This window comes from Neoarius graeffei, chromosome 28 (genome assembly GCF_027579695.1).
Source record: "Neoarius graeffei isolate fNeoGra1 chromosome 28, fNeoGra1.pri, whole genome shotgun sequence".
Classification (NCBI taxonomy): domain Eukaryota; kingdom Metazoa; phylum Chordata; class Actinopteri; order Siluriformes; family Ariidae; genus Neoarius; species Neoarius graeffei.
This window is the reverse complement of record NC_083596.1, coordinates 17,695,824-17,722,787: the sequence shown is the minus strand read 5'-3', so window position 1 is coordinate 17,722,787 and position 26,964 is coordinate 17,695,824. Positions and strand designations below refer to the sequence as shown.

Genomic DNA, 26,964 nt, shown 5'->3' with positions numbered 1-26,964 from the left:
ATCTCTCCCAACCAGTCTCCAGGAACTCCTTTGACTAGCCCATTGACGCCTGAAACGCCTGCAAATGCCTACGCCAGTTTTTAGAAAAGGTCCCCATCTGCCTGAGGGTTTTCTGAAATAAAAATAATTAATTGAAAACGGCTATGAAAAATTCAATATCTCAGCCTCTGAAGCACATAAAGACATGAAATAAGTTGCATTTAAAAGATAAAATTATCTGCTTTTATTGGATCATGCTCATTCAGCATTAACACTAACACATTTTTATAAAAAAAAAAACAAATCTGGCATGCGTCTTGAAAATAATGACAAATCAACAATGCTGCGTTATGCAGCAACCAGCATTTGGGGCAATGTTGCGTTATGCAACAACCGGCGCTAGGGGCAATGTTGAGCGACGCAGCATCCGGCGTCAATGGGCTAGTCAAGTCAGTTTACTTGCATTGTGTTTTTAGCAATTAACAGTTATTCCATGAAATCGAGTCGTACATGAGCTGATAGCTGACGAGGCGTGTAGCACCGAGTCGGCTATAAGCCATGTATGATGAGATTGAGTGGAATAACTGTTTTATTCTATCCACGTTCACTGGATTTTGAGAAACAGAGCATTTTTATTGTTGTTTTTTGCAACTTCGATAAATAAAAACTTTATACAAACCGTCCGACAAAATCATTTCCACTTAGAATGTAAACAAAACGGCGAAATGACAGGAGCAATTTGTGAAAAATGCTATAATATGCTATAATTCTTGAATTTTTAAAAAAAAAGATACGTTCTTAACATCAAATATATTCATTCCATATTTTGTTGCTTTTTTTTGGTATTTTTTGGGGTTTTGTTTTCGAGTAGTTTTTATTTCATCCTCGGTTGGTTTAGTAACACGCTCCGCCATTTTGTTTTTCTCTGTTAACAGTATAAAGGCCAATTTATGCTGACAATGCAGTCCTCGCAGACGGTGTCGCAGATAGCGTCTGCGTAGCCCCCCCACCTTCGCAGACGCTCTGCGCGCACCTCCCAAAAATTGTGACCACCGCAGAAGCCTCGCAGACAGCGTCGCAGACAAGAGGGCTCTGATTGGTCCACTCTACATCCGCTGTACACGCACTTCCGCTTCCCAGCTTTCCCGGTTTGGTTTGTTTTCACGACCGCCATTTTTAAAAACACAAGCGAAGATGGAGCAGCACGAAGAGCGGTTGATCGAGGAAGTGAGGAAGTACGTACATCTATACGACTCCAGTTCTAGTCATTATAAGTAACCGGAGGATAAACACTCCACTAACCACACCCACCAACTACTCCTAGCGATTTTGCGACTTCGCGCCCCCTTGCGTTGTGGCGGTGAATAACATCGCGCACGCCTATTACTCCCTGCTCAACGATAAATTACAACTGTCTGCGAAAAGCTGTCTGCGAAAGCCTTGTCGCAAGAGCATGCAGAGGCCTTAAGAGTTGATATCCTAGGTCAAGTTTACATTAGACCGTATCTGTCTCGTTTTCTTCGCGGATGCACTGTCCGTTTACATTAAACCGCCTGGAAACGCCAGGAAACGGGAAACGCCAGGAAACGGGAATCCACCAGGGTCCACGTATTCAATCCAGATCGTGTCAGCTCCGGTGCTGTGTAAACATTGAGATACGCGGATACGCTGTGCTGAGCTCTAGCTGGTGTCGTCATTGGACAACGTCACTGTGACATCCACCTTCCTGATTCGCTGGCGTTGGTCATGTGACACGACTGCTGAAAAACGGCGCGGACTTCCGCCTTGTATCACCTTTCATTAAAGAGTATAAAAGTATGAAAATACTGCAAATACTGATGCAAATACTGCCCATTGTGTAGTTATGATTGTCTTTAGGCTTGCCATCCTTCCACTTGCAAGTGGTAAGTGATATGCGCTGGGATCACACACACAGCGGCTCAGTCCCGAATCACTGGTTGTGCACTTCACTCGCGCGCTCTGTGAGCTGCACAGGGCTGGAGTGCACACCCTCCAGAGGGCACTCGCTGTTCAGGGCGGAGTGATTTGGAGCGCAGGATGCCTGCGGAGCCGAGCGTATCCGTGTATTGGTGTTGCTGTGTGCACGCAAATCGTGTATTGGTGTTGCTGTGTGCACGCTAATCGTTTTAAAAACGTTAATCTGATGATCCGCTGATACGGTCTAATGTAAACATGGGCCTAGTAGTAGAGCCAATCCGAGCACATGATTGCTCATATCCAGTAAATGTGGATAGAATAATAGACACTGTCGCAAAGCAGCTTTACAGAAACATAACAAGACTTTAAAACATACGAACTAATTTTTAGCCCTAATAAAATTTACTTAACCCTAAATACTATCTTGTGTTTCCCTGGGGATTAAGTATGAGGTTGCGCACGTGTAAAATCCCCTGTTCATTGACCACTATGCTTTCCAAATCGAAGAAAATTTAATCAAATAACTATGCTTATTATTATTATTATTATTATTATTTTAAACAGAGGGTGCAATTAATTCTGGAAATGACTACATTTACACGTCTTGCAAGTAAAAATGGCTATATGAATGCCAAATGTGACAACAGGCATGTCACAGAGGCTTATTTTCTAGACATTGATTTAAAAAGCTGCTCAAAAAACCCTTACAACGACTGCATAGTAGTGAGCACTTCCGACTCGGAGCACGATCCTTGTGTCCTTGCTCTGAAGCCAGCGCTGAGGGATCCACGCCTTCTTCTCGTACCACACCCAGCCGATGAAATCTCTCAGTGTAGGCTCCTGAGTTATATCGTTGAAGCTGGAGGGTACGGGCATGTCAATGACAGGACCGGACTGGAATGACACAAGCACAGACACAGACATGGTGAGAATGATTTGTGAAAATCTGTGCTCAAGTTAAACATTGTGCTGCGTGAAATTAACACATTTTCAAAATATTTCAATATTTTCAACATTACGTTAAATTTACACCATTCATTGGTTTATATAAGCAACATAGAACTGTTCTGGCATGTCAATTTCAGGATTGATCCAGGCACACTGGTGCTAAAACTCAGTATCGAATCAGTACATTCGTGGTGATGGTTCAATGCGACTCCTTACACCATCAGACTGCCATTTTATAACTATGATTAAGTGCAAAGGGCGGCCCAGTGGTGTAGTGGTTAGAGCTGTTGCCTCACAGCAAGAAGGTCCGGGTTCGAGCCCCGTGGCCGGCGAGGGCCTTTCTGTGTGGAGTTTGCATGTTCTCCCCGTGTCCGCGTGGGTTTCCTCCAGGTGCTCCGGTTTCCCCCACAGTCCAAAGACATGCAGGTTAGGTTAACTGGTGACTCTAAATTGACCGTAGGTGTGAATGGTTGTCTGTGTCCAGGGGTTTTTCTAGAAAAAAGTAGTATGAGGGAGCACACATTCGCATGGATGCGAGGGAGCGAAGCAACCGGGGGGGGGTGCGCGGAGGGGGGGGGTCCCCCCCTTCCGCAGTGCGAAGCCTTTGAAAAATTGAAGCTTAAATGGGACATTCTGAGGCTATCTTAGAGAGAAATTCTAGCACTTGCGGTCATCCTGAAACTTAAGAAAACAAGACATTATCATCAACAGTTGAACTATTGAGGAACTGTTCTGTTAGAAGTGCACAATCCTGTAAATGAAAACATGACAAATTTAAAAATATTGGCCAAACTTTTATTTACTTAAGTCTTGGATTGTACTTGCATACTTGTGCATGATGTGTTACAGTACTTGCAATCGCACACTAACCAGGGTTATACCACTATGACATTAACAATTACAGAGACTGTCACTGCTACCAGTAAAACAAAGACCGTTACAACAACAGTCGCCTGTTCCTTAGGCTGCCCCAACGCATCAATGCCTTGTCAAAGTCAAAGCTGTCGATGGCAGGCCCCTCAATCCTGATCCGGAGGAGATGGTTAAGGTTGGTGTTTGTCAGTGTGGACCTCAGCCTTGTTTTTACCCTTTTGAGAGTGGAGAAGGCCCTCTCACAGTCAGCTGTATGCACAGGGATAACCACCATTCTGACATAGAGGGAGGCTATGTTTGGATATTGGCAGGCTAGTGTTGGGTTGGCAGATAGCACCTGGCACATGTCCTTTGGTGACTTCTGACGGTAACTGCCCAGGTGCTGTCTGAAGGCAATCCATTCATCCCGAAGTTCTTCCCTGTCAATGGGGGAATGGCCATCTGAGTAGAAGGTGGACAGCTTGTCCATCTCCGCCCATCCGTACTCTCCAGTCATGGAGTCTGGTAGGCAGCCAGGGTCCAGCACACCAAATGCTGCCAGGAGTTCCATTTGGGGGAACCGCTCCTCCAGGTTCTCTACAAGATTGTCGATGAAAGCACTTCGAACATGTGCAAATTCCTCCCGCTGCCGGTCAGAGACTAGGATGTCTAGACCATCCAGCCGTCCCCCTGGGCCCAGGTCCACATCCAGGTCGGCCAGCCGTCCACCTTCAAGTGGCTGATCCCTGGCCAGCTGCATCACTTGCTTTTTTGTCTCCACTGCCTTGTGGATTTCTGTCAGGTCAAGCTTTTTTTGCTGGAAACACTTGCTGAGGGCTGACAGATGAGGAAGAACATCACACAGCAGGTAGAGGGTTGCTATGGTCTTGTACGCATGTAGCCAGCTCCAGAGAGCTTTGGCCATAGCAACCCCCTTACCTGTCTCCTGATGGAGATGTACCAGAACGCTACGCAGTGATCTATAAAGGGCTTTTGTCGCAGCATCATGGGACAGCCACCTCACGTCCTTTGCTTGGTTCAACTTCAACTCCATGTCCTGGAGGATGTTCTGTAAGAATAATTCAATAAACGTTGTAATGATGGACAAGTTACAACTGCTTTGAAACAGTAAAACAATACTTTATTGCAGTTTCCAGGACACATGGCTCTTGTAAAAATGAATATGGTTTACCTGTATCTCTTTCAGGCCTTCCGATCGAACTGCACTGCCGTTGTAGTAGAGGTACAGGCTCATGAGGTTCGGCTTGAAGACGTTGCCAATGTATTTCACCTTGTTACCAGCTTGTCCGACGGCAAGGGCCAGTCTGTGTGCAATGCAGTGGATACTTACTATCTTTGCATTGTCCTCCTTAAGCTGTGTGGCAACACCACTTCGATTTCCTGTAGAGGGAATAAAATAAATTGTTTGCTTTTATTAGCTGATACGTAACCCAGTAGGGGCTAGGTTTTGATTTTTGTGTCTTTGTAGATATACTTCATTTAGATAACAAATGTATTTAAAACTCACCTATCATACATGCTGCTCCATCTGAGCCAAAACCAGCCACCTTCTGGATGGACAGATCATTTTCCTCCATGTAGTGACTGAGGGCAGCTTTGACAGTGTCGGCCTTTCCATCTTTTAACGCCACAACCTTCAGAAAGTTGGCTTGAAACTTGCCATCACCATTGATACACCTGCAACAGATAATATTGTTACATGTGATCAGCTAGAACAAATATGGAATGTTGCATGACATTTTACTGTATGTAACACTGTCACATATTACATGTATAAGTAATTTACATTCAACATGTACCTGCAGTATAGGACCAGCTCATTGGTTGTCGAGATGTCCACCGTTTCGTCGCACATCAGTCCCAGGAATGGGCTGCCTCTGATGGTGGTCAGCTGGTCCTCCTCCAACTGAGTGCCAAGGACACTCAAGAATTCATCTACAACTTTGCTGCTGGTGTATGTGGCATTTCCACCAACATTCAGCCGGTTGAACACCTCACAACCTGTCACGAAAGTCATGAAAAAGGCCATAATTAGCAGTGTTGAAATTATAACAAAGTTTTTTAGGCACAATTTTTTTGAAGAATTAATTTACTCAAAGTAAGGGTACTCCTTACCTAACTCGGTGGTCGCAAACTTCACCAAGTCCTTGAAATTGGTGTGGTGAGGTATTTCCTTTTTTGCTAGGTGATAGACCACCTTCAGTGCCGCCTTCACGGCTTCTTGATTCAAGGAAACCTGGACAGGAAGATTAGCAGGGGAAACCATGTCAAGATAAACTCAAATTAAACCAAGAAAACATGTGCAAGGAGAGAAATTATATTTTGAGATTTGTTGAACACTGACATGAAGACTTTTTACTTACAGTGTTTGCCATGGCTTGGCCAATGCCTCCATTCATCTCTGCGGCAATGCGGGCGTTTTCTGTCGCCTGCGCCGTTCGATGTTGTTTGGATTTTGCATGATTCCGCGCCTTGTCAACCCGCAAGCTGGTGCAGGGAATCTTGCTCCAGATATATTCCCCATTTTGTTGGCGCTGGTTGTGCCGCTTACAAATGCGGCACATCATCCCTGTTTTATTGTTGACAGGATAAAGCCAGGGGTATCCCTTCTCCCATGCCTCCTGGTATCCAACCAGATGTCCTGAGTTCTTTTTCTTGGGCCTTCGTTTCATATTGGTAAAAAGAAAAAAAAAATCAGCTTCATCGTAGACCCCATTATATCGGGTCTTCGGAGTCTCAGTTTATGTTACAATGTATAAGTTGAAAACAAACCAAAAAATGGACATAGCTTCACTGTAGACCTGGGGTCTTTGTCTATTTTGTCAACATTGGAAATTTAAATAACACTTTGACACAAACTAAAAACAATACTCAATTCAAATTACACACAACTACAACTACTAATTCCTCATTATTCAAATTGTGACTTACTCTACTATGATTGAAATTGAAATTTATATTTAGAATTCAAATCCATTCAAGTTGCACAGAAATAAACATTCACTAGAGAAATCTGATGTTTTCTTATACTTAGAGTTAGTTGTTCATAATGAATGAAAAAAATAATTCCAGAATTATTTTCTCTAAAAGAAAACTGTTATAAATAAAGTATATTTTGTAAAGTTGGAATCTAACTCAATTAACATAAACTTTTAAAGTTTGAGACCATGCAAAAAAAAGTATTAAAAAATACATACTTGAACTTTTCCAGGAACTTGGCCCTTTTCTCATTTTGCTTCTCCATTGAACACTCGGTGCTTTCATCCGAACAAGACACCTGGTCTTCATTCGTCGCTGATTCTGCGCCGCCGTCAAAGCGCTCGGTTGACGCGTCCTTCAATGTGGACCCGGACCTGTCGGCATGGACCGATCTCTCGATTGTCGCGACCTCGCTATTGGAAACATCTTTATCTGCTTTGTGACCGAAAAAAGAAGTCATCTTCTTCTGCCCCGGACATTCTTTAGCTTTCTTCCGTTTTGTGCCGCGGGATGACATCTTTAAATGCCCAAGCATAAACCAAAATAACTCGCAATCATAAGCGCCCGCGCTAGTGGGTGAAAGGTCATTCAATCTCGAGAAACAAGTCAGCTGACCTTACATATTACCCATAGACATCAAATCTCGCGATAACAGAAAACAACATGGCGACTCGGTCGGGGAAACTCCGATTCGGATCGTTTTTGCACTGTTAAACTTTTGGATCGGAATATTTTTGGAGTAATTAAAACACATTTGGGGAACAGACACATTGTCAAGTGGTGGTACTGGGATATTTTCACGGAGAAAAGATCATTTTGAGAAATATTGTATGTTGTATGGCAGCATGTAAGTGCACAGCCCAAGTGTGACTTAGGTTAAATCGGCATTCCGGTAAGAGGGCGCAAGCCGGGAGTATGAGGGCGCAGCGCCCCTGTTCCCTTATTTAGAAAAAACCCTGTGTGTCTATGTGTCAGCCCTGTGATGACCTGGCGACTTGTCCAGGGTGTACCCTGCCTTTTGCCCGTAGTCAGCTGGGATAGGCTCCAGCTTGCCTGCGACCCTGTAGAACAGGATAAAGCGGCTAGAGATAATGAGATGAGATGAAATTAAGTGCAAAGGTTTCATACCCTCTCTGAAAAATAAAATAAGACTCAAAAACAAGACTAAGCACATATTTTTCCTGCCAGGTGGCACGGTGGTGCACTGGTTAACACTGTTGCCTCAAAGCAAGAAGGTTCCGGGTTCGAACCTCATGGCTGACAGGGGCCTTTCTGTGTGGAGTTTCCATGTTCTCCTCAAGTCTGTGTGGGTTTCCTTCTACAATTCAAATCAAATATGTGGATCTGCTGTGGGAACCCCTAACGGGAGCAGCTGAAAGAAGACGACATCTTCCTGACATTTTTATTCTCACTCTACCAGATTTGTCAATCCTTACTCATTCATCTAACTGGAGACTGAAGTTTAGGGCAAAACTTTTTCTCTTTAACTCAAGTTTATGACACTTTTAACAATCGATAATGTCGCAAAGCAGCTTTACAGAATTTAAATGACTTTAAACATGAGTGGCAACGGTGGCAAGGAAAAACTCCCTCAGACGACATGAGGAAGAAACCTCGAGAGGAACCAGACTCAAAAGGGAACCCATCCTCATTTGGGTGATAACAGACAATGTGATCTTCATCATCTTCTTTTGGCTGCTCCCGATTAGGGGTCGCCACAGCGGATCTTTTGTCTCCGTTGCTCCCGGTCTTCCGCATCCTTCTCTACCACACCTGCCACTTTCATGTCCTCTCTCACCACATCCATGTATCTCCTCTTTGGCCTTCCTCGTTTTCGTTTGCCTGGCAGCTCCATCCTCAACATTCTCCTTCCAACATCTCTTCTCAGGATGTGCCCGTACCATCTCAGTCTCATCTCCCTTAGCTTAATTCCCAAGCTCTCAGCATGTGCTGTCCCTCTGATGTGCTCGTTCCTTATCCTGTCCAACCTTAACATCCTCAACTCTGCCACCTCCAACTTTGCCTCCTGTCTCTTCGTTGTCTAAAAACAGACAACGTGATAACATTAACAGTTTTAACATGAAGTCAGTTTCGTTGATGTTATAAACTCTTCATTGATAGAAACTTGAGTGCAAAACTGTTCATGACAACTGCAGTCCTAAAGTTAGCAAGTCAACCGTAGTCCTCAGCTATAAAAGCATTACTGTACAGTAAGAGTCCAGAGCGTCTTCCAAGTATGACTTTCAACTGTCCATATGGGGCCGTCCTCTACAGGAGCGATGTGATGAGACTGACCAGACGTAGGGCATCAGGATGGATCAGGCAGGTCCGAGGAGCAGAAGAGGTCAGCATCTCGATCTCAGGATTGATATGTAACTCATGTGTCTTTACATTACCTTGTGTTTGGGTTGTTGTCGTCTTGAAGCAGGATGAACCTACATTTCAGTTTTAACAGTCTGATTTTATTTTCCTGCTGATAAAATGCAAAAAATTTCCAAACGCAACTTTTGCCCTTGACCAAAAATTGCTCTTCGTTCAGACTGGACTTCAGCTTACATCCCTAGATTTATTACAATGCTTACAAAGCAAAACACTACTGTTCTTCCTGGGTTTCTTATTATTCTTTTTTTTCTCGTTGATATTCTGTGGGGGCGGCACGGTGGTGTAGTGGTTAGCGCTGTCGCCTCGCAGCAAGAAGGTCCTGGGTTCGAGCCCCGTGGCCGGCGAGGGCCTTTCTGTGCGGAGTTTGCATGTTCTCCCCGTGTCCGCGTGGGTTTCCTCCGGGTGCTCCGGTTTCCCCCACAGTCCAAAGACATGCAGGTTAGGTTAACTGGTGACTCTAAATTGACCGTAGGTGTGAATGTGAGTGTGAATGGTTGTCTGTGTCAGCCCTGTGATGACCTGGCGACTTGTCCAGGGTGTACCCCGCCTTTCGCCCGTAGTCAGCTGGGATAGGCTCCAGCTTGCCTGCGACCCTGTAGAACAGGATAAAGCGGCTAGAGATAATGAGATGAGATGAGATGATATTCTGTGAATAATTTCTCAAGAACCGCTTAACGTAGAACTTTGTTGCATGGGTCTTGCAAGTGACACTTAAGCTACATTACTTCACTTTTCTACACTTTATACTTAAAATATTAAAGAAAAACTAGTAACAGTTTCCCACTGAAATGAATGGAGGAGTCTTTGTGGCTTTAACAATCTATAACCGTCAGCAGTCAACTGTCACTGCTGCCGTTTCTACAGCGCTCTCTCCCTCTTCATCTCTCTTACTCATCATCCATCCATCCACTTCTTTATTTCTGTCTGTCTGTCTTAATAACTGCATCAGCTTCCCCACCTCTTTCTTCATTTCTTTCTGTTTAAACCAGTGGCGTCGTTAGGCTCTATCACTCAGGGCTATAGCCCCGGGTATTTTCGCCCTCAAAAAAAGTACGAAATTAATAGAAAACGACTGACTGAAACAGATCAGAACTTGACCTGAAGCGTTCAAAGACGGAGGGGGAACACGGGGGAAACGGTGATGGGAGACGCAACTGAGCGCTGCACAGTGCACATTCAAAATGCTGGTAACCGCCAACAGAAGAACAACTTCAGGAAAAAAAAAAAAACAACAACCAAAAACAATCCACTATTCCTGGATTTTTCAAGATGAAAAGTCATCGACTGTTGGTGTGTTTTTATTTATTTAACCTTTATTTAACCAGGAAAGACTAACTGAGATGAAAAATCTCTTTTACAAGAGCATCCTGGCCAAGACAGGCAGCAGCACAGTTAACAAAGCATAGAGCCAATATACACATCCATCCATCCATTATCTCTAGCCGCCAGTGGCGGCTGCTGGTTTTTAAAACAGGGGAAGCCCATTTTACGCATTCATCGTAAAACCTGTAGGCTGGATCTCAAAGCATAGAAAGGTGTACCCCATTAGCATAGTGAACCCTACCTAGTGGCAGAAAGTATTTTTGCTTGTACATTTCATGTTATAGTCTGGCTTGCCAGGCTAGTGCCTCATATCCTTAATCAAAAATATCAAACATCCAAAAATCACTGGCTATTCAATGAAGAACCTTGAACATCATACCCTGATATGCAACACAGAGTCTTTAACACAACACCCAGCTGTGCAACACATCCTTGAACATCTTCTGCAACACAGTCTGGAAATTCATAACCAGGTAGGCTATGCAACACACACAACCTTGAATATTATACCCAGGTATAACCTATAACACAGAGCCCACCATTCTCTTAACATTACTGAACAATACACACACTTCAGATTCATGAACATGAACACTATTTATACACAAATTCTGCCCTCCGCTCCTTTTCCAGAAAATGGTCTGTGACCCTGTCATACTAGCTGGTTGTGCTTTCCAGAGACTTTACCAATTTCTGTTAGCAGCTAGCACTGCAGATCCCAATAAGGCTCAAGCTAGCCTACAACCAGATTGAACTACAAATGAAATAAACGAGTGAATTCACGAATGATCAAACTGATAGAATGGATGAAAGTTAACGGAGCACAACGAGTAATATTTACATTTATTTACAGAGTAATGTACAGAGACATCAATGAGAAGAAACGTTTATATGAAAAGAAATTCGGACAGCACTTTGGCACACGACTACACTTTCTCGACATCCGCTAGGGACTGACTGATCATGCTTCCGTGTTCCTCGCCGAAGTACCGCCCTCCTCATGTCTTTCAAACAATATCTCCAATAATCCTTTATCAGCCCGGCTTCTTGTCCCTCCCACTGTCTCGTTTAGTCCCAGAGAAGCCCGGCTTCCCTGGAAGTGACGATTTTGTTGATTTTAACCAATAACAACTAGCCGAAATTGTCTGTTCAGAGCCGTCTCGTAGACTGCAACGGATACCCGGCTGCCAGTCAGTGTTGCCAGATACTGCTGACGTTTTCCATCCCAAAATATGTTCAAAACCCGCCAAAATGCACTTAAAACCGCCCAATCTGGCAACACTGCTGCCAGTCCATAGAGCCCATTGAAATAAGAAAGGTTACAGCCTGGCAGCAAAGGTGATTCTCGTAGCGAACTGCAAGTTCGTCAGACATCACTCAAATAAGTTACAGGATAGTTATGAACATAAATACAATCTCGGGCATATATTATGTTATGCAAGTTATTGTTTTAATGAGAATTCAACGTCGTAGACGCCGCAGTTTGGGGAGAGAATTTTAGGGGAAGCTCGGCTTCCCTTGTTGTCTCTGAGAAATCGCCCCTGCTAGCCACTTTATCCTGTTCTACAGGGTTGCAGGCAAGCTGGAGCCTATCCCAGCTGACTATGGGCGAGAGGTGGGGTACACCCTGGACAAGTCGCCAGGTCATCACAGGGCTACATCCATACACACAACATTAAATAATTTACAAAATAAGTTACGCAATGAAGAGGTCGTTTAAAAGTAATCAACAAAAGTTAGGTAAAAATCAGTATACCAAAAAGTCAGGCAAAACATCTACAGCTGCATGATTCTGTCTGTAACTCATTTAAAATCACTTTAAAAAAAACCTTTAAAAAAAAAAAACCTTTATTATTTTATTCATCACATGCACACTTCAAGCACAGTGAAATTCATCCTCTGCATTTAACCCATCTGAAGCAGTGAACACACGCACACACTCAGAGCAGTGGGCAGCAACACCAGAGCGCCTGGGGAGCAGTCAGGGGTTGGGTACCTTGCCCAAGGCCACCTCAGCCCAAGGCCGCCCCATGTCAACCTAACTGCATGTCTTTGGACTGTGGGGGAAACCGGAGCACCCGGAGGAAACCCACACAGACACGGGGAGAACATGCAAACTCCACACAGAAAGGCCCTCGCCGGCCGCTGGGTTCGAACCCGGAACCTTCTTGCTGTGAGGCGACCGTGCTAACCACCACACCACCATGCTGCCCCTATTAAATATGTGTAATGAGACCAGTTCCTTAAGTTTCAGGTCAATTAGTAATTGGTTCCAATCAGAGGGCGGAAAAAACTTAAATGCCTTCATCAACAGTGTAACCCATCGACTTATGCTGATGCACAAAACCTGTTCTGGTCCTCAGACATAGAGTGTTTTGGTAAACTGGGATGTATGGATGCTGTCAGTCCCCACTCGCTTGCTCACTCAAGTTTGTTGACGGTGTAGTGGCTGGCTGCTTTATGTCCCGGGGCTCCCTCATGCCTGTGTTACCTTCTGGCTCTCCCCTTTTAGTTACGCTGTCATAGTTAGTTTTGCCGGAGTCCCTGCTTGTACTCGGTGCAATATGTATACTGTTCCTACTTATTTAGGTGACATTGGGCATACCTAACCACCTGTGTTTTCTTTCCCTCCCCCCCACCCCAATCTGTCCCTCTACCTAACAACGTGTTTTCTTTCTCTCGCTCTCTCTCTTCCCCCCCCCCATCTGTCCCTCTGAGTTACATGTTGGTCCTGGGATTGAGATGCTGGCCTCTTCTGCCCCTCGGACCTGCTTGATCCATCCTGGTGCCCTGTGTCTGGTCGGAGTTTTATCGCCCCACTCCTGTGAAGGACGGCCCCATGAGGACAGTTGAGGGTTATACCTGTTAAAACTGTTAATATTATAGTCAGGCTGTCTGTTGTTGCCCAAATGAGGATGGGTTCCCTTTTGAGTCTGGTTCCTCTCGAGGTTTCTTCCTCATGTCGTCTGAGGGAGTTTTTCCTTGCCACCGTCGCCACAGGCTTGCTCATTGGGGATAGATTAGGGATAAAATTAGCTCATGTTTTAAGTCGTTCAAATTCTGTAAAGCTGCTTTGCGACAATGTTTATTGTTAAAAGCGCTGTACAAATAAATTTGATTTGATTTGATTTGTGTAGCCTGGTTCTGTTGAATTTACAGCGTAGGGTCTGTATGATTAGTGAGCCAGGCAAGCTCTAAAGTTCAAGTGGTTTAATGAATATCTATAATAGTGGTCTATTTGCCCCGACTAAGTATAGGTAATTGTATGGGGCCGAGTAAAATTAAGGATTCATTTCATGAGTGATTTCGAAGTTTTGAAAAACTTCGAAATCACGAGTGAAATTGATCCTTAATTTTACGAGGAACCATACGATTACTTGTTTATAATACATAGGGCCAAATTACTCAATTCTGACACGACACGAGGACCGCATTTCCACAGAATATCTTTTTGTTTCGTCAGGCTTTTGGACTTGTTTGGCTTTTTGCCAATTCCAACAAACTAGCCAATAGCATTTCAGAAATACGGCCCCGTGTTAAGGAAAAAAGCCTTCCTTGATTGACCAATCAGAATTGAGTAATTTGGCCCTGTGTATTATAACTGAACCAATCAGGGCGTAAGACTATCTTGCACGTTGGAATCAGTTTCTAAAGCGTCTTTCATCATCACACAGCGACACGACACGAGGCCCATTTCTGAAACATGGAAAGCCAAAAATTCTATTTTTTTTGGTATTTTCATTTTCGCTTGCAGCTTTTAATTGGTTTATCATTTCTTTGTCAACGTGGCATTGCTGAGTCAGCAGAGTCAGCCATTTTGTTGACAAAATTTGCTAATTTTTGTAACTGTAACCAAGCAACGAACAAGCCAATAGCATTTCAGTATTAAGGAAAAAAGCCCTCCTTGATTGACCAATCAGAATTGAGTAATTTGGCCCCGTGTATTATAAGTTTATTTAACAGGTCAACAACAATTTGTGTTCATGTGGACACCAATAGTTTCCCTGATATAATTATTCATGTTTTAATGCTACGTGTAGCCGACGCAGAACCAGCCAGCCGACTGTACCATAGCCAGCCTTTGGCATATTAGTCACAGAGGGAGAAAATAGTAGTTGTTGTTTTTTTTTAGCCATGCAATATTAATGTCAACATAAATTTGTGTTGTCCAGACACCACAAATGAGCTGCTGTAGTCCACTGAGCCTGGATGCATTGGAGAAAATGGTGTAAATATATACGTGTGTGTGTGTGTGTGTGTGTGTGTGTGTGTGTGTGTTTTGAGAGAAACTTGGAAGACATATTTATGATCATAGTCTTGTGAGCTGGGATGTCACCTGGGATTTTGAATGTTGTAATACGATAATATAGCTTAGACTTTGTCTTTGTGGTCCTAAAGGAGAGATATGTGAGTGAGAAATGATATATTTTTATTAAACTGATGATTAATTTTACTAGTCAGGGATCCCAGCAGTAATTGAAAAAAATAGAGGAATGTAAGAAACTATCAGCAGGGGTCAAGGGCGCTGCAAGCCCCCTGAAGCTGTTGAGATTTTAACATGTAAAGATGCTATAGAACACATTTTTTACATAGATTTAACATAGAAAAGCAACAGAATTTAACCATAATGTGTATCTATTTGATGCCATATTTTGTAATCAATGACATAAGTGGCAAAAAAAAATTATTTATAAAAATTAGATGAAAATGTAGCTTTGAAGAATATACTTCTAACCCGGACACTGTTCCGATATCTCTTTTATGGACGATATCTTTTTTCCATGACATATTCAGGGCTGTGAAATTGTAAATAAGAAATCCGAGGAAAAGGGGGGGGGGTGTCTGGGGGGGGGGGGGGGGGGGGGGGGCACAGCCCCCCAGCAAAAGCCGGACACCAAGCCATTTTAGGTGTTATATGGTGCATTCTGAGCATTTCCTGCAAGTAAAAAATTGATCTCAACAAGTAAATATTTGACTAGTCTTGGTCTTCATTTTGCCATATAAAATACCTATCAACAGTTTTCTCTTTTAAAATGAAAGATTCATGTAAAATACCTTGAAATATCTAATAAGTGCCTATGTATTTTATCTCTTAATCAAAATAAAAGTAAAAAAATGTGTAAATAACAATTTAAAGAAATGTTAATAAAAGAAAACTTTGATAGGCCTTTCAAAATGACTGTGAAAAATCATGCTCAATATTTAAGTGAGAGATACCTGTTGTCTTCCAAATTACACTTAATTCTTGTATTATGTCCTGGCTTTTTCCAAGAATCTGTCACAATGTCTCTTGTCTACAGAGCAAAAGTTTAAAAAAAAACCTAATGTTTCTATTATTTACATCTTTTCTTTTACTTCTGGCTCCTTCTATTCCTCTTTGCATCACTCCCAGCTATTTCTTTCAATTCATCTTTCAGTAAGGCTATTAGTTATTAGTTCTATAGTATTTGCATTCCTCTATTAAAGCTATTTACAAAATGTTCATAGTCTGTCAAACAGCATCTAATGAAAGTCTTTTAATTTTCTTTTCTTTAACACCATCTCTTTCAGTTTTGCAAACTTGTTCTTTTCCATCTTTTCCTTCAGTCTGTCTGTGTGTTCTTTTCTAGCCCTCTTTGCATCTCTCTCAAACACCTCCTTAGCTTTCCTTTTTGATGGCATCTTAACTATGTCTGAGCTTGCAGCCCAAAATATGTTCAAAACCCACCAAAATGCACTTGAAACCGCCCAATCCGGCAACACTGCTCCTGAGTCGCCGTCAAGACGTGTTCCACGCTCAGCTGGCATAAAACTCCGCGAGTCCGGCTGAGCCGCCGGTCTCGTGCAAGGCGATTAAAAGCTATGATTAAAACCGACTAGACCTCCCCAATGATGCATTTTGCAATAATAGACGTTTTGTGAAGATGATATTTTTCGCGACAGAATCCGCGGAAATTTCACAGCCCTGCATATTGAATTAAGTTCAATGCATTAGAAACAAAAGCACGAACGGAGTTAAAACACATTTTCTAGCAAATGGGCGCAGCCATATTGTTTTCTCGTTCTATCGCGTACAGTCTCGCGGTATTTACATCAATTTAACTTCCGAGTGTTCCCGAATGTCAACAAGAACAAATGAAGCTGACAAAAACATCGCTAAACAAGCAAACCAAATCAGAACGTATTCTGCTGGTCATTTTACTTAAACATATTTTTTACGGATATACAAGAGATTAAAAAAAACACCACCACTTTGGCTAGAAAAATAGCGGAATTCCGCTAAATAGCGGACGTCTGGGATCCCTGACTAGTGATATTTGACACAGCCCTGTGATGACTTGGCGACTTGTCCAGGGTGTACCCCGCCTTTCGCCCGTAGTCAGCTGGGATAGGCTCCAGCTTGCCTGCGACCCTGTAGAACAGGATAAAGCGGCTACAGATAATGAGATGAGATGAGATGAGATATTTGACACATGCCTCAGTTTCCTGAGACGTTATGGACGTTGATAATAACTTAATAATAACGAGACAGAAACTGAAGTGAACGACGAATTTAAAAAGAGCAGTGCAAAAAAAAAACCAGTAATTAAGATGTCATAACCTTTGAATGTGTGTGGGTGATGATATTTCTTGTAAAGTTAGATATAACCTCGCCAACCTGTCTTTGCCAATCTCCCTTAAAAAATACAAGCCCCAAGAAAACTTGATTCAGCACCTGGTGTTTTCAATAGCTAGAAACGCCCTTGGGTTTAACTCTGTATAACCGCTCTCTTTCACTCTCTCTCTCAGTCACTGTATCTATCTATCACTTTATCGATCTACTTTATTTCTGTCTATCTTAATATCTGCATCCTCACCTCTTTCTTAATTTCTTTCTGTCTAAACTCTGTATAACCCCTCTCCCTCTATCTATCTATCTATCTATCTATCTATCTATCTATCTATCTATCTATCTATCTATCTATCTATCTATCACTATAATCACTATCCGTCCATCCATCCATCCATCCATCCATCCATCTTTGCAAGCACTAGTATTTCCTTGAGGAAATGCAAATCTAGTTATTATTATTCATATTAATATTATTCGGTGGTGCAGTGGTTAGCACTGTCGCCTCACAGCAAGAAGGTTCTGGGTTCGAATCTCACGGCTGACAGGGGCCTTTACCATAAGATAGCCTTTTATTATCCCACAAGGGGAAATTTACATTGTTACAGCAGCAAAATATATAAAGAGAAAAAGATAAGGCAGTGAAGGAATAGTGCAAAAGTATTAAGTATACAAAAAAAAAAAAAAAAAAAAAAATATATATATATATATATACACACACACACACACACACACACAGTGGGGCAAAAAAGTATTTAGTCAGCCACCAATTGTGCAAGTTCTCCACCTTAAAAAGATGAGAGAGGCCTGTAATTTTCATCATAGGTACACTTCAACTATGAGAGACAGAATGGGGGGAAAGAATCCAGGAAATCACATTGTAGGATTTTTAATGAATTAATTGGTAAATTCGTCGGTAAAATAAGTATTTGGTCACCTACAAACAAGCAAGATTTCTGGCTCTCACAGACCTGGAACTACTTCTTTAAGAGGCTCCTCTGTCCTCCACTCGTTACCTGTATTAATGGCACCTGTTTGAACTCGTTATCAGTATAAAAGACACCTGTCCACAACCTCAAACAGTCACACTCCAAACTCCACTATGGCCAAGACCAAAGAGCTGTCAAAGGACACCAGAAACAAAATTGTAGACCTGCACCAGGCTGGGAAGACTGAATCTGCAATAGGTAAGCAGCTTGGTGTGAAGAAATCAACTGTGGGAGCAATTATTAGAAAATGGAAGACATACAAGACCACTGATAATCTCCTTCGATCTGGGGCTCCACGCAAGATCTCACCCCGTGGGGTCAAAATCATCACAAGAACAGTGAGCAAAAATCCCAGAACCACACGGGGGGATCTAGTGAATGACCTGCAGAGAGCTGGGACCAAAGTAACAAAGGCTACATCAGTAACACACTACGCCGCCAGGGACTCAAATCCTGCAGTGCCAGACGTGTCCCCCTGCTTAAGCCAGTACATGTCCAGGCCCGTCTGAAGTTTGCTAGAGAGCATCTGGATGATCCAGAAGAGGATTGGGAAAATGTCATGTGGTCAGATGAAACCAAAATAGAACTTTTTGGTAAAAACTCAACTTGTCGTGTTTGGAGGAGAAAGAATGCTGAGTTGCATCCAAAGAACACCATACCTACTGTGAAGCATGGGGGTGGAAACATCATGCTTTGGGGCTGTTTTTCTGCAAAGGGACCAGGACGACTGATCCGTGTAAAGGAAAGAATGAATGGGGCCATGTATCGTGAGATTTTGAGTGAAAACCTCCTTCCATCAGCAAGGGCATTGAAGATGAAACGTGGCTGGGTCTTTCAGCATGACAATGATCCCAAACACACCGCCCGGGCAACGAAGGAGTGGTTTCGTAAGAAGCATTTCAAGGTCCTGGAGTGGCCTAGCCAGTCTCCAGATCTCAACCCCATAGAAAATCTTTGGAGGGAGTTGAAAGTCCGTGTTGCCCAGCGACAGCCCCAAAACATCACTGCTCTAGAGGAGATCTGCATGGAGGAATGGGCCAAAATACCAGCAACAGTGTGTGAAAACCTTGTGAAGACTTACAGAAAACGTTTGACCTCTGTCATTGCCAACAAAGGGTATATAACAAAGTATTGAGATGAACTTTTGTTATCATACTTATTTTCCACCATAATTTGCAAATAAATTCTTTAAAAATCAGACAATGTGATTTTCTGGATTTCTTTTCTCATTCTTGTTGAAGTGTACCTATGATGAAAATTACAGGACTCTCTCATCTTTTTAAGTGGGAGAACTTGCACAATTGGTACACTGACTAAATACTTTTTTGCCCCACTGTGTGTGTGTGTGTGTGTGTGTGTGTGTGTGTATATATATATATATATATATATAAAAAAATCTCCTTCTCACCCCCGGCGGGGGGGGTGGTATCCATGTCATCCTCAAGCTCGGGTCCTCTACCAGAGGCCTGGGAGTTTGAGGGTTCTGCGCAGTATCTTCGATGTTCCTAGTACTGCACTCTTCTGGACTGAGGCTTCAGATGTTGTTCCTGGGATTTGCTGGAGCCACTCTCCCAGTTTGGGGGTTACTGCCCCAAGTGCCCCCACTACCACGGGGACCACGCAACCCTTGACCTTCCACATCCGTTCCAGCTGCTCTTTCAACCCTTGATACTTCTCAAGTTTCTCATGTTCCTTCTTCTTGATGTTGGCGTCAGCTGGGATCGCCACATCTATCACCACCACCCTCTTCTGCTCTTTGTCCACCACCACTATGTCCGGTTGGTTAGCCAGGATCTGTTTGTCAGTCTGGAAGCTGAAGTCCCACAGAACCTTGGCCCTGTTGTTCTCAGCCACCTTCTGTGGTATGGCCCATTGGGACTTGGGTACTTCTATTCCATACTGGTTGCAGATGTTCCTGTATACTATCCCAGCCACTTGGTTGTGCCTCTCCATGTACGCTGATCCAGCTAGCATCTTACACCCCACTACTATGTGCTGGACTGTTTCAGGGGCTTCTTTGCACAGTCTGCATCTTGGGTCTGATCTACTCTGGTAGATCCTGGCCTCTATGGCGCTTGTGCTTATGGCCTGTTCTTGTGCTGCCATGATTAGTGCCTCTGTGCTGTCTGTCAGTCCTGCATTATCCAGCCACTGGTAGGATTTCTTGATATCAGCCACTTCCTCTATCTGGCGGTGGTACATGCCATGTAGGGGTTTGTCTCTCCAGGTTGTCTGTTCCTCCTCCTCCTCTGCACTCTCATCAGGGTTCTGCTGCCTGAGACATTCACTTAGCAGTTCATCCTTTGGGGCCATGTTTCTGATGTATTCTCGGATTTTCGATGTTTCATCCTGGACCGTGGTCTTGACGCTCACTAGCCCTCGGCCTCCCTCTTTCCGCTTAGTGTATAGTCTCAGGGTGCTGGACTTGGGGTGGAACCCTCCATGCATGGTGAGGAGCTTTCTAGTCTTGATATCTGTGGCTTCTATCTCCTCCTTTGGCCAGTTTATGATACCAGCGGGGTATCTGATGACTGGTAGTGCGTACATGTTGATGGCTCGGACCTTGTTCTTACCATTCAGCTGACTTTTCAGGACCTGCCTTACTCTCTGGAGGTATTTGGCTGTGGTTGACTTCCTTGTGGCCTCTTCATGGTTTCCATTAGCCTGTGGGATGCCAAGGTACTTGTAGCTGTCTTGGATATCACCTATGTTGCCCTCTGGTAGGTCAATCCCCTCAGTCCGGATCATCTTGCCTCTCTTTGAGACCATCCGGCCACACTTGTCCAATCCGAATGACATCCCTATGTCATCGCTGTAGATCCGGGTGGTGTGGATCAGCGAGTCTATTTCTCGCTCGTTCCTGGCATACAGCTTGATGTCATCCATGTAGAGCAGGTGGCTGATTGTTGCCCCACTACGGAATCGGTACCCGTAGCCGCTCTTCGTGATGATCTGACTGAGGGGGTTCAGGCCTATGCAGAACAGCAGTGGTGATAGCGCATCTCCTTGGTATATGCCGCACTTGATGTTGACTTGGGCAATGGGTTTTGAGTTGGCCTCTAGGGTTGTCTTCCACATTTCCATTGAGTTCTGGATGAAGGTCCTTAGGTTCCTGTTGATCTTATACAGTTCCAGACATTCCAGTATCCATGTGTGTGGCATTGAGTCGTAGGCTTTCTTGTAGTCAATCCAGGCAGTGCACAGGTTGGTCTGTCTCTTCTTACAGTCTCGGGCGACTGTTCTATCGACCAGTAGCTGGTGCTTGGCTCCTCTGGTGTTACTGCCAATTCCTTTCTGTGCCTCGCTCATGTATTGTGCCACATGCTTACTCATTTTTGCCGCAATGATGCCTGACAGGGCCTTCCATGTTGTGCAGAGACAGGTAATTGGCCGGTAGTTGGATGGGATGGGTCCCTTCTGGGGGTCCTTCATGATTAGGACTGTCCTGCCTTGGGTTAGCCATTCTGGGTGGGTTCCATTCCTCAGCAGCTGGTTCATCTGTGCTGCTAGGCGTTCATGGAGTGCAGTTAGCATGGAGTGCCTTTCTTTCCCATATGTCTTTCCAGTATTTTTCCACCTCAGCTCTTGGTGGGTCTGACCGGTTGTTGTTCCCCTGCCACTGAGAGTACACCTTGGCTGGTTCAGTGGAGAACAGCTTGTTTATTCTCCTGGCCTCTCCCTCCTTGGTGTATCTCTTCAACCGGGTGGCCAGAGCTGTTAGTCGCTGTTTGGCAGTTTCGAGTGCCTCTGGTATGGAGAGTGAGTTGTACTTCCTGGGTGCCCCTTTATTCACCATGTTCCCTTTCTGTAGTTCAGCTAGCAGGCTAACTTCTCTCCGTGCTGCCTTTATCTTGGCCTCTAATTGTCTCTTCCATGGTGGATACTGTTTGTTATGTCCCGAGCCCACCTTGTGTCCAAGCATCTCCATGATTACTGTTGCTGTACTGTGTATCAGCTTGTTGGTCTCAGTGATGGTTCTTGTGGAGATTGTCTTCAGAGCAGCATTCACATCTACTAGTAGATCTTCTGAAGGTACTTGGCAACTCAGCTTCGGTATTCGTCGGGGGCTCCAGGTTTCCAGTTGGGTCATGATCTTCCTTCTCAGGTCAGCAGCTCTTGTGTTGAGGCTGTTAGCTGTTGGGGCTTGGTACCCAATCTCTGGTTGTGGGGGTGATGACATCTCCCCGCTGACCTGTCTTCCTGGCTCCCCCTTGCCGTAGCATCGTTGTTGTATTTCATTAATCTCTAGTTGTGATAGTAGATTTCGATTACGGATGTTGGAACACTGGGCTAATAGCTGTTTCTTTGTTAGCCTTGATTGTGGGTTTCGAAGTATCCAATGGTCCCACATTCGCTGCATGTATCCCCTCTCTTTGGGATTGCTTGTATAGTAGCATTCCAGCAAATCCGTATTTTCTGTCCTCGTCCATCGATGTCTTGTTCCAGTAGCCCATTTCTCATCAGGTTCCCTAGCAACTGACGCAGACCTTGTTGACCCGGGCGACGTCTGAGCCGGTATGACTCTATCAATTATGTCTTCACTCATTCCTGAGGTAGGCTGATATATCATGAGGGGTTTTTGCCTAAGAACCCTTACTGGATGATGTTTTGCCCCGACCGGGATTCGAACCCCGATCTCCTGCATCGTAGTCAGTGAGCATTACCACTGTACTATCCAGCTGAGATATATATATAAAGAAATAAACTACAAATTTAGAGATTAAAAAATTAAGAAATTTGCATAAATTAACAGGTTTGCAGATATATAGTTAATATAAGTGTATTACAAAGGTGGTATTGCATGTGTAAGTATTGCACAGGTATTATTACCAGTATTACCCAGATAGTATTGCACAAGTAAGTAGGTGTTAGATTTAAAGCCATGATTTAAGTTAGTTTTATAGCTGCACGTGATTTAGGATTGTTAGACTTTATGATTTAATATTTTAGAGCTTTTAAGATCCTTTATTATTTTAGACTAACCTGACCTTCCTCTTTGCTAGACATAAACATGGTGTCTTGTTTAAAATTGTTGTGAAAATATCTTGCACGCTTTGACATGCATAAATGCTGAAATTGCTGAATCGCTGATATGAATATTATTTTGCTTATGATTGAAGGTTTCATTCACACACATATTGTAAGGTTTTATTCCTTTGTAAGGATAAATAATTGTAAATATTTATTCTTGACCAAGAAGGCAGTAATTCTTAATACTTATTCTTAATATTGTAGTTAGAATGCCAGCTAGAAGGCATTGAATTCTGTGTAACTTGTAAGTTACTGTGTGACCTTCTGTCTAAGCTAGACACATTGCTCGAGACGTGTTTTGGAACATTCTATCAGAACATGAGGTAAATGTTGATATCTGTTAGAACATCTGAAATGTATACAGGATATATTTTCACTTATACACATACATATTAATGGAATTAAGGAATTGGAATTAAGATGTGATTTGCTGACTTAGCACAAGATATCCACACACACACAACACACACACACACACACACACACACACACATTTTACACACATCCTTTTCATACACACACATATTCGACAGACACAATAGGCCGTTTAGAGAGATTATAATTTGTTATAAAAGGTTGTTTGTAAAATTTCATCTTTGGCGAGAAAACTGTGAATAAACAGTGGTGAAGCCAATCTCTGGTTTTCTGGTCTGTTTTTCGCGGTGTTTTTTCACCCCAGAATTCTGCAGGTGGGTGGCACGAGGGCATTGGTCTCGAGAAGTTGACCATTCCAGCTGGGGGAACACTTTCAATTTAGTGGCCCGTACGGGGATACTTCCAATCAGGTAAGGGGTCTCTTCAGCGCTCGAAACTAACGGTGTCCCGATGTCCCGGGGACCATAAAAAATGTCATCGGGACACAAAGTTATCATATCTGGGACAATCCCGGGACAATGGAAAAAAATAGATCTAGAAAAAAAGTTCTACATTAATATTATTTACAAAGCCGTAACATACGTAGACATTCACCGAATTTGTCAATTTTAATTTTAAAACGTTAACAGCGAAACATACATAGTAGCTACACTTTCGATGCACCTGCATCCGTAGGCTACAGAGCAGCGCATTCTGTTCTAGAATCTTCGGCCGGTGTCCGCATTATATGGACTTGGAATGGAATTGCTACCGCACACGCTGCGCCGACTCTTGCCAGAACAAAAATGCTGAAGTGGTTGAAGCGGACCGACCGCGGGGAAGAAACTGAAAGCCCAGACATAACGTCTCCGGGACCTTCAGGATCCAAAGTGTCATCGCCTGGTCTGCAGGCAACGCTAGCAACTGAATGAACTTAATGAACACTGTTAGACACGTTATAAAATACAACAGGAATGATGTGGATGATATTGACGGAAGATACCGTTCAACAGAATAAGTGAGTTTTCTTGGTGTCTTTCTAGTTCAGAAAGTTTAGTCAGTCAGCAGCACAACTAGGCTCGGACCTGCCACTATGCTGATGTTGCTAACATTTGCACCCGGCCGCTAAAGTTCATTAAAATGGATAACGGAAAGTTCATAAAAATGGATAACGGAAAGTTTATAAAAATGGATAACGGTAATGGTGAAAATTATAAGTTGGCCTTATAAGTGCCAACAGATATTCAAGGTATAAGTAGATGAAATGAACATAAAAGGGGTCTTATTTTCAGCTAAAGTGTACTGCAGATGTAGGGAGTTGAAACATTTTCTGAATGAGCTAGTTGGCCCCTTTAAATAAACGGGTATCTATTCATACAGTGAGATCGCCAAAGTTTAATAAACTGAAAATGCAATAACTGTAATTTTGAAGTAGATGATGTATAGGACATGTGTCGCTTGTGTCTTGTGACTTATTGTAAAAATGATATAAAGGGTTCAAAATCGCATAGTTACAAATATAATAGTAACTTCATATGATAATATTAACCACTGGTTATTTCAGAGAGGAAAAAAATGGGGACACTATTGCTTCCATTCGGGACAATACAACACAGAATTCGGGACCACTGGGGGACACAAAGAGAAAAAGTTAATTTCGAGCCCTGGGTCTCTTTGATTAGTTGGGCGGGACTTCTGCCTGGTTGGTAGTATCAGAAAAACCCAGTTATCTATTTATAAGATTTTGTTTGGTTATCCTCATAATTGGTTTACGGGAAGATTTTTGTTTGGTTATTCTCGTAATTGGTTTACGGGAAGATTTTCTGGTTATCCTCGTAATTTGTTTACGGGAAGGTTATCCTCGTGAAGTGAATGAGCTGTCACGGGAAGAGCGCGCTTTATGAGTTAAACCCATAATAATTACCCACAATAATTAATCTCGGGACTGATTCCTTCGTGCCACCATGGGGGGAAAATTGTAAGGTGCCCGGACCCCGAGAAAACCCCACGGGATTGGATGAATTGCTGTGGTTTAGCATTCTAGACAATTTGGCAATTAAAATCCTTATAAAATGCAAATTAAAATAATTTACCTAAAATCTGAATGATAATTAACAATGATATATCCCAGTTACTTTTTCAGAATGAATACAAAGCTCCAATGTTTGACAAAACACAAAGTGTAAATGTTATGCGCTCTTTTTTCATCGTGGGAATTGATTATAGCTCTAAATAAATATTGAATTTTTTTTTTTAAGAATCCATATAACTTTATTTGTACGGCCGTTAATGGTTAATGGGTTAAATACAGAGGAAACATTTCACTGTGCTTAAGTTTGTGCTTGAGTGTATGTGATAAATAAAGGCTTCTTGATTATTATTTATAATTTTACCGCACTTCACTAACACATATCGTGATATCATGAAGTATCGCGATATAATATTTTGTCATATAGCCTAGTCGCCCACTCCTCTGCACTGGCTCTTCTGGTTGAGTAAACTCACGTGTCAGTGTTGTGTGTGTCAGTGTTGTGTGTGTGTGTGTGTCAGTGTTGTGTGTGTGTGTGTGTGTGTCAGTGTTGTGTGTGTGTGTGTGTCAGTGTTGTGTGTGTGTGTCAGTGTTGTGTGTGTGTGTGTGTGTGTCAGTGTTGTGTGTGTGTGTGTGTGTGTCAGTGTTGTGTGTGTGTGTGTGTGTGTGTGTGTGTGTGTCAGTGTTGTGTGTGTGTGTGTGTGTGTGTGTCAGTGTTGTGTGTGTGTGTATGTTGTGTGTGTCAGTGTTGTGTGTGTGTATGTTGTGTGTGTCAGTGTTGTGTGTGTGTGTGTATGTTGTGTGTGTGTGAGTGTATGTTGTGTGTGTCAGTGTTGTGTGTGCATGTTGTGTGTGTATGAGTGTATGTTGTGTGTGTGTCAGTGTTGTGTGTATGTTGTGTGTCAGTATTGTGTCTGTGTGTATGTTGTGTGTGTGTGAGTGTATGTTGTGTGTGTCAGTGTTGTGTGTGTGTGTGTCAGTGTTGTGTGTGTGTGTGTGTGTCAGTGTTGTGTGTGTGTGTGTGTGTGTGTGTCAGTGTTGTGTACCTCTGCTAACGGCCGTTTAAACCAGAACTGCTCGAATCCCTGGTTCCTGTTTGGAGAGAAATCGGCTCTGAAGGTCCACAGCCCGTTCAGCTCCTTCACCTCCCGGGACACAGACTCCTGAGGGAAAAGCGTCCCGCCGTCCACCGACTCACAAAACATCCACAAGGCAACAAGACTCACAATATTCCCCAGCGCCATTCCGCCAGCTGCGCGCCTGCAGTGCTGCAGAAGCTCCGAGCGGCGCCGCGCTCCGTCCGCGCTTTCCTCTTCACTTCCGCTACGCTTCACGTGACTCGCGCTTCACGTGACGGATTCTGTGCTCGAGACTGTCTAACGGCAACAAGCGCCGCCATCTTGAGGAGGGCCAACTTTCCATTTTCAGAGCCGATTTGGTCAAGTTTATTTATTACATTTGTAAATAATTACTATGAAAGCCTGTTTCCGCCACTTGAAAAACAAACAAACCCCCACCGAAGTCACATAGTATGTCATAATAATAAGAAC

At 43.3% G+C, this 26,964-nt stretch overlaps 2 protein-coding genes across 2 annotated transcripts in view; both read right to left on the bottom strand.

The window, feature by feature from the left end:
• The window catches only part of gusb (glucuronidase, beta), a 78,475-nt gene extending 51,742 nt beyond the window's left edge, over nt 1–26,733 (bottom strand). The window contains exons 1-2 of the mRNA XM_060913456.1: nt 26,461–26,733; nt 2,626–2,811 (exon numbers count right to left, since the gene is read on the bottom strand). Of these exons, the coding sequence (XP_060769439.1) occupies nt 2,626–2,811; nt 26,461–26,658 (384 nt within the window). The 5' untranslated portion in view covers nt 26,659–26,733. The remainder of the gene's footprint in view (nt 1–2,625; nt 2,812–26,460) is intronic.
• On the bottom strand, nt 3,638–9,499 carry LOC132875577 (zinc finger protein 862-like). Its single transcript, XM_060912458.1, has 7 exons — nt 6,936–9,499; nt 6,102–6,399; nt 5,854–5,974; nt 5,538–5,739; nt 5,246–5,415; nt 4,910–5,118; nt 3,638–4,786 (listed from the first exon to the last, which is right to left on the bottom strand). The coding sequence occupies exons 1-7, from the start codon at nt 7,250–7,252 to the stop codon at nt 3,803–3,805; spliced, it is 2,301 nt and encodes a 766-aa protein (XP_060768441.1). The 5' UTR covers nt 7,253–9,499; the 3' UTR covers nt 3,638–3,802.
• Nucleotides 26,734–26,964: the final 231 nt, after the last annotated feature.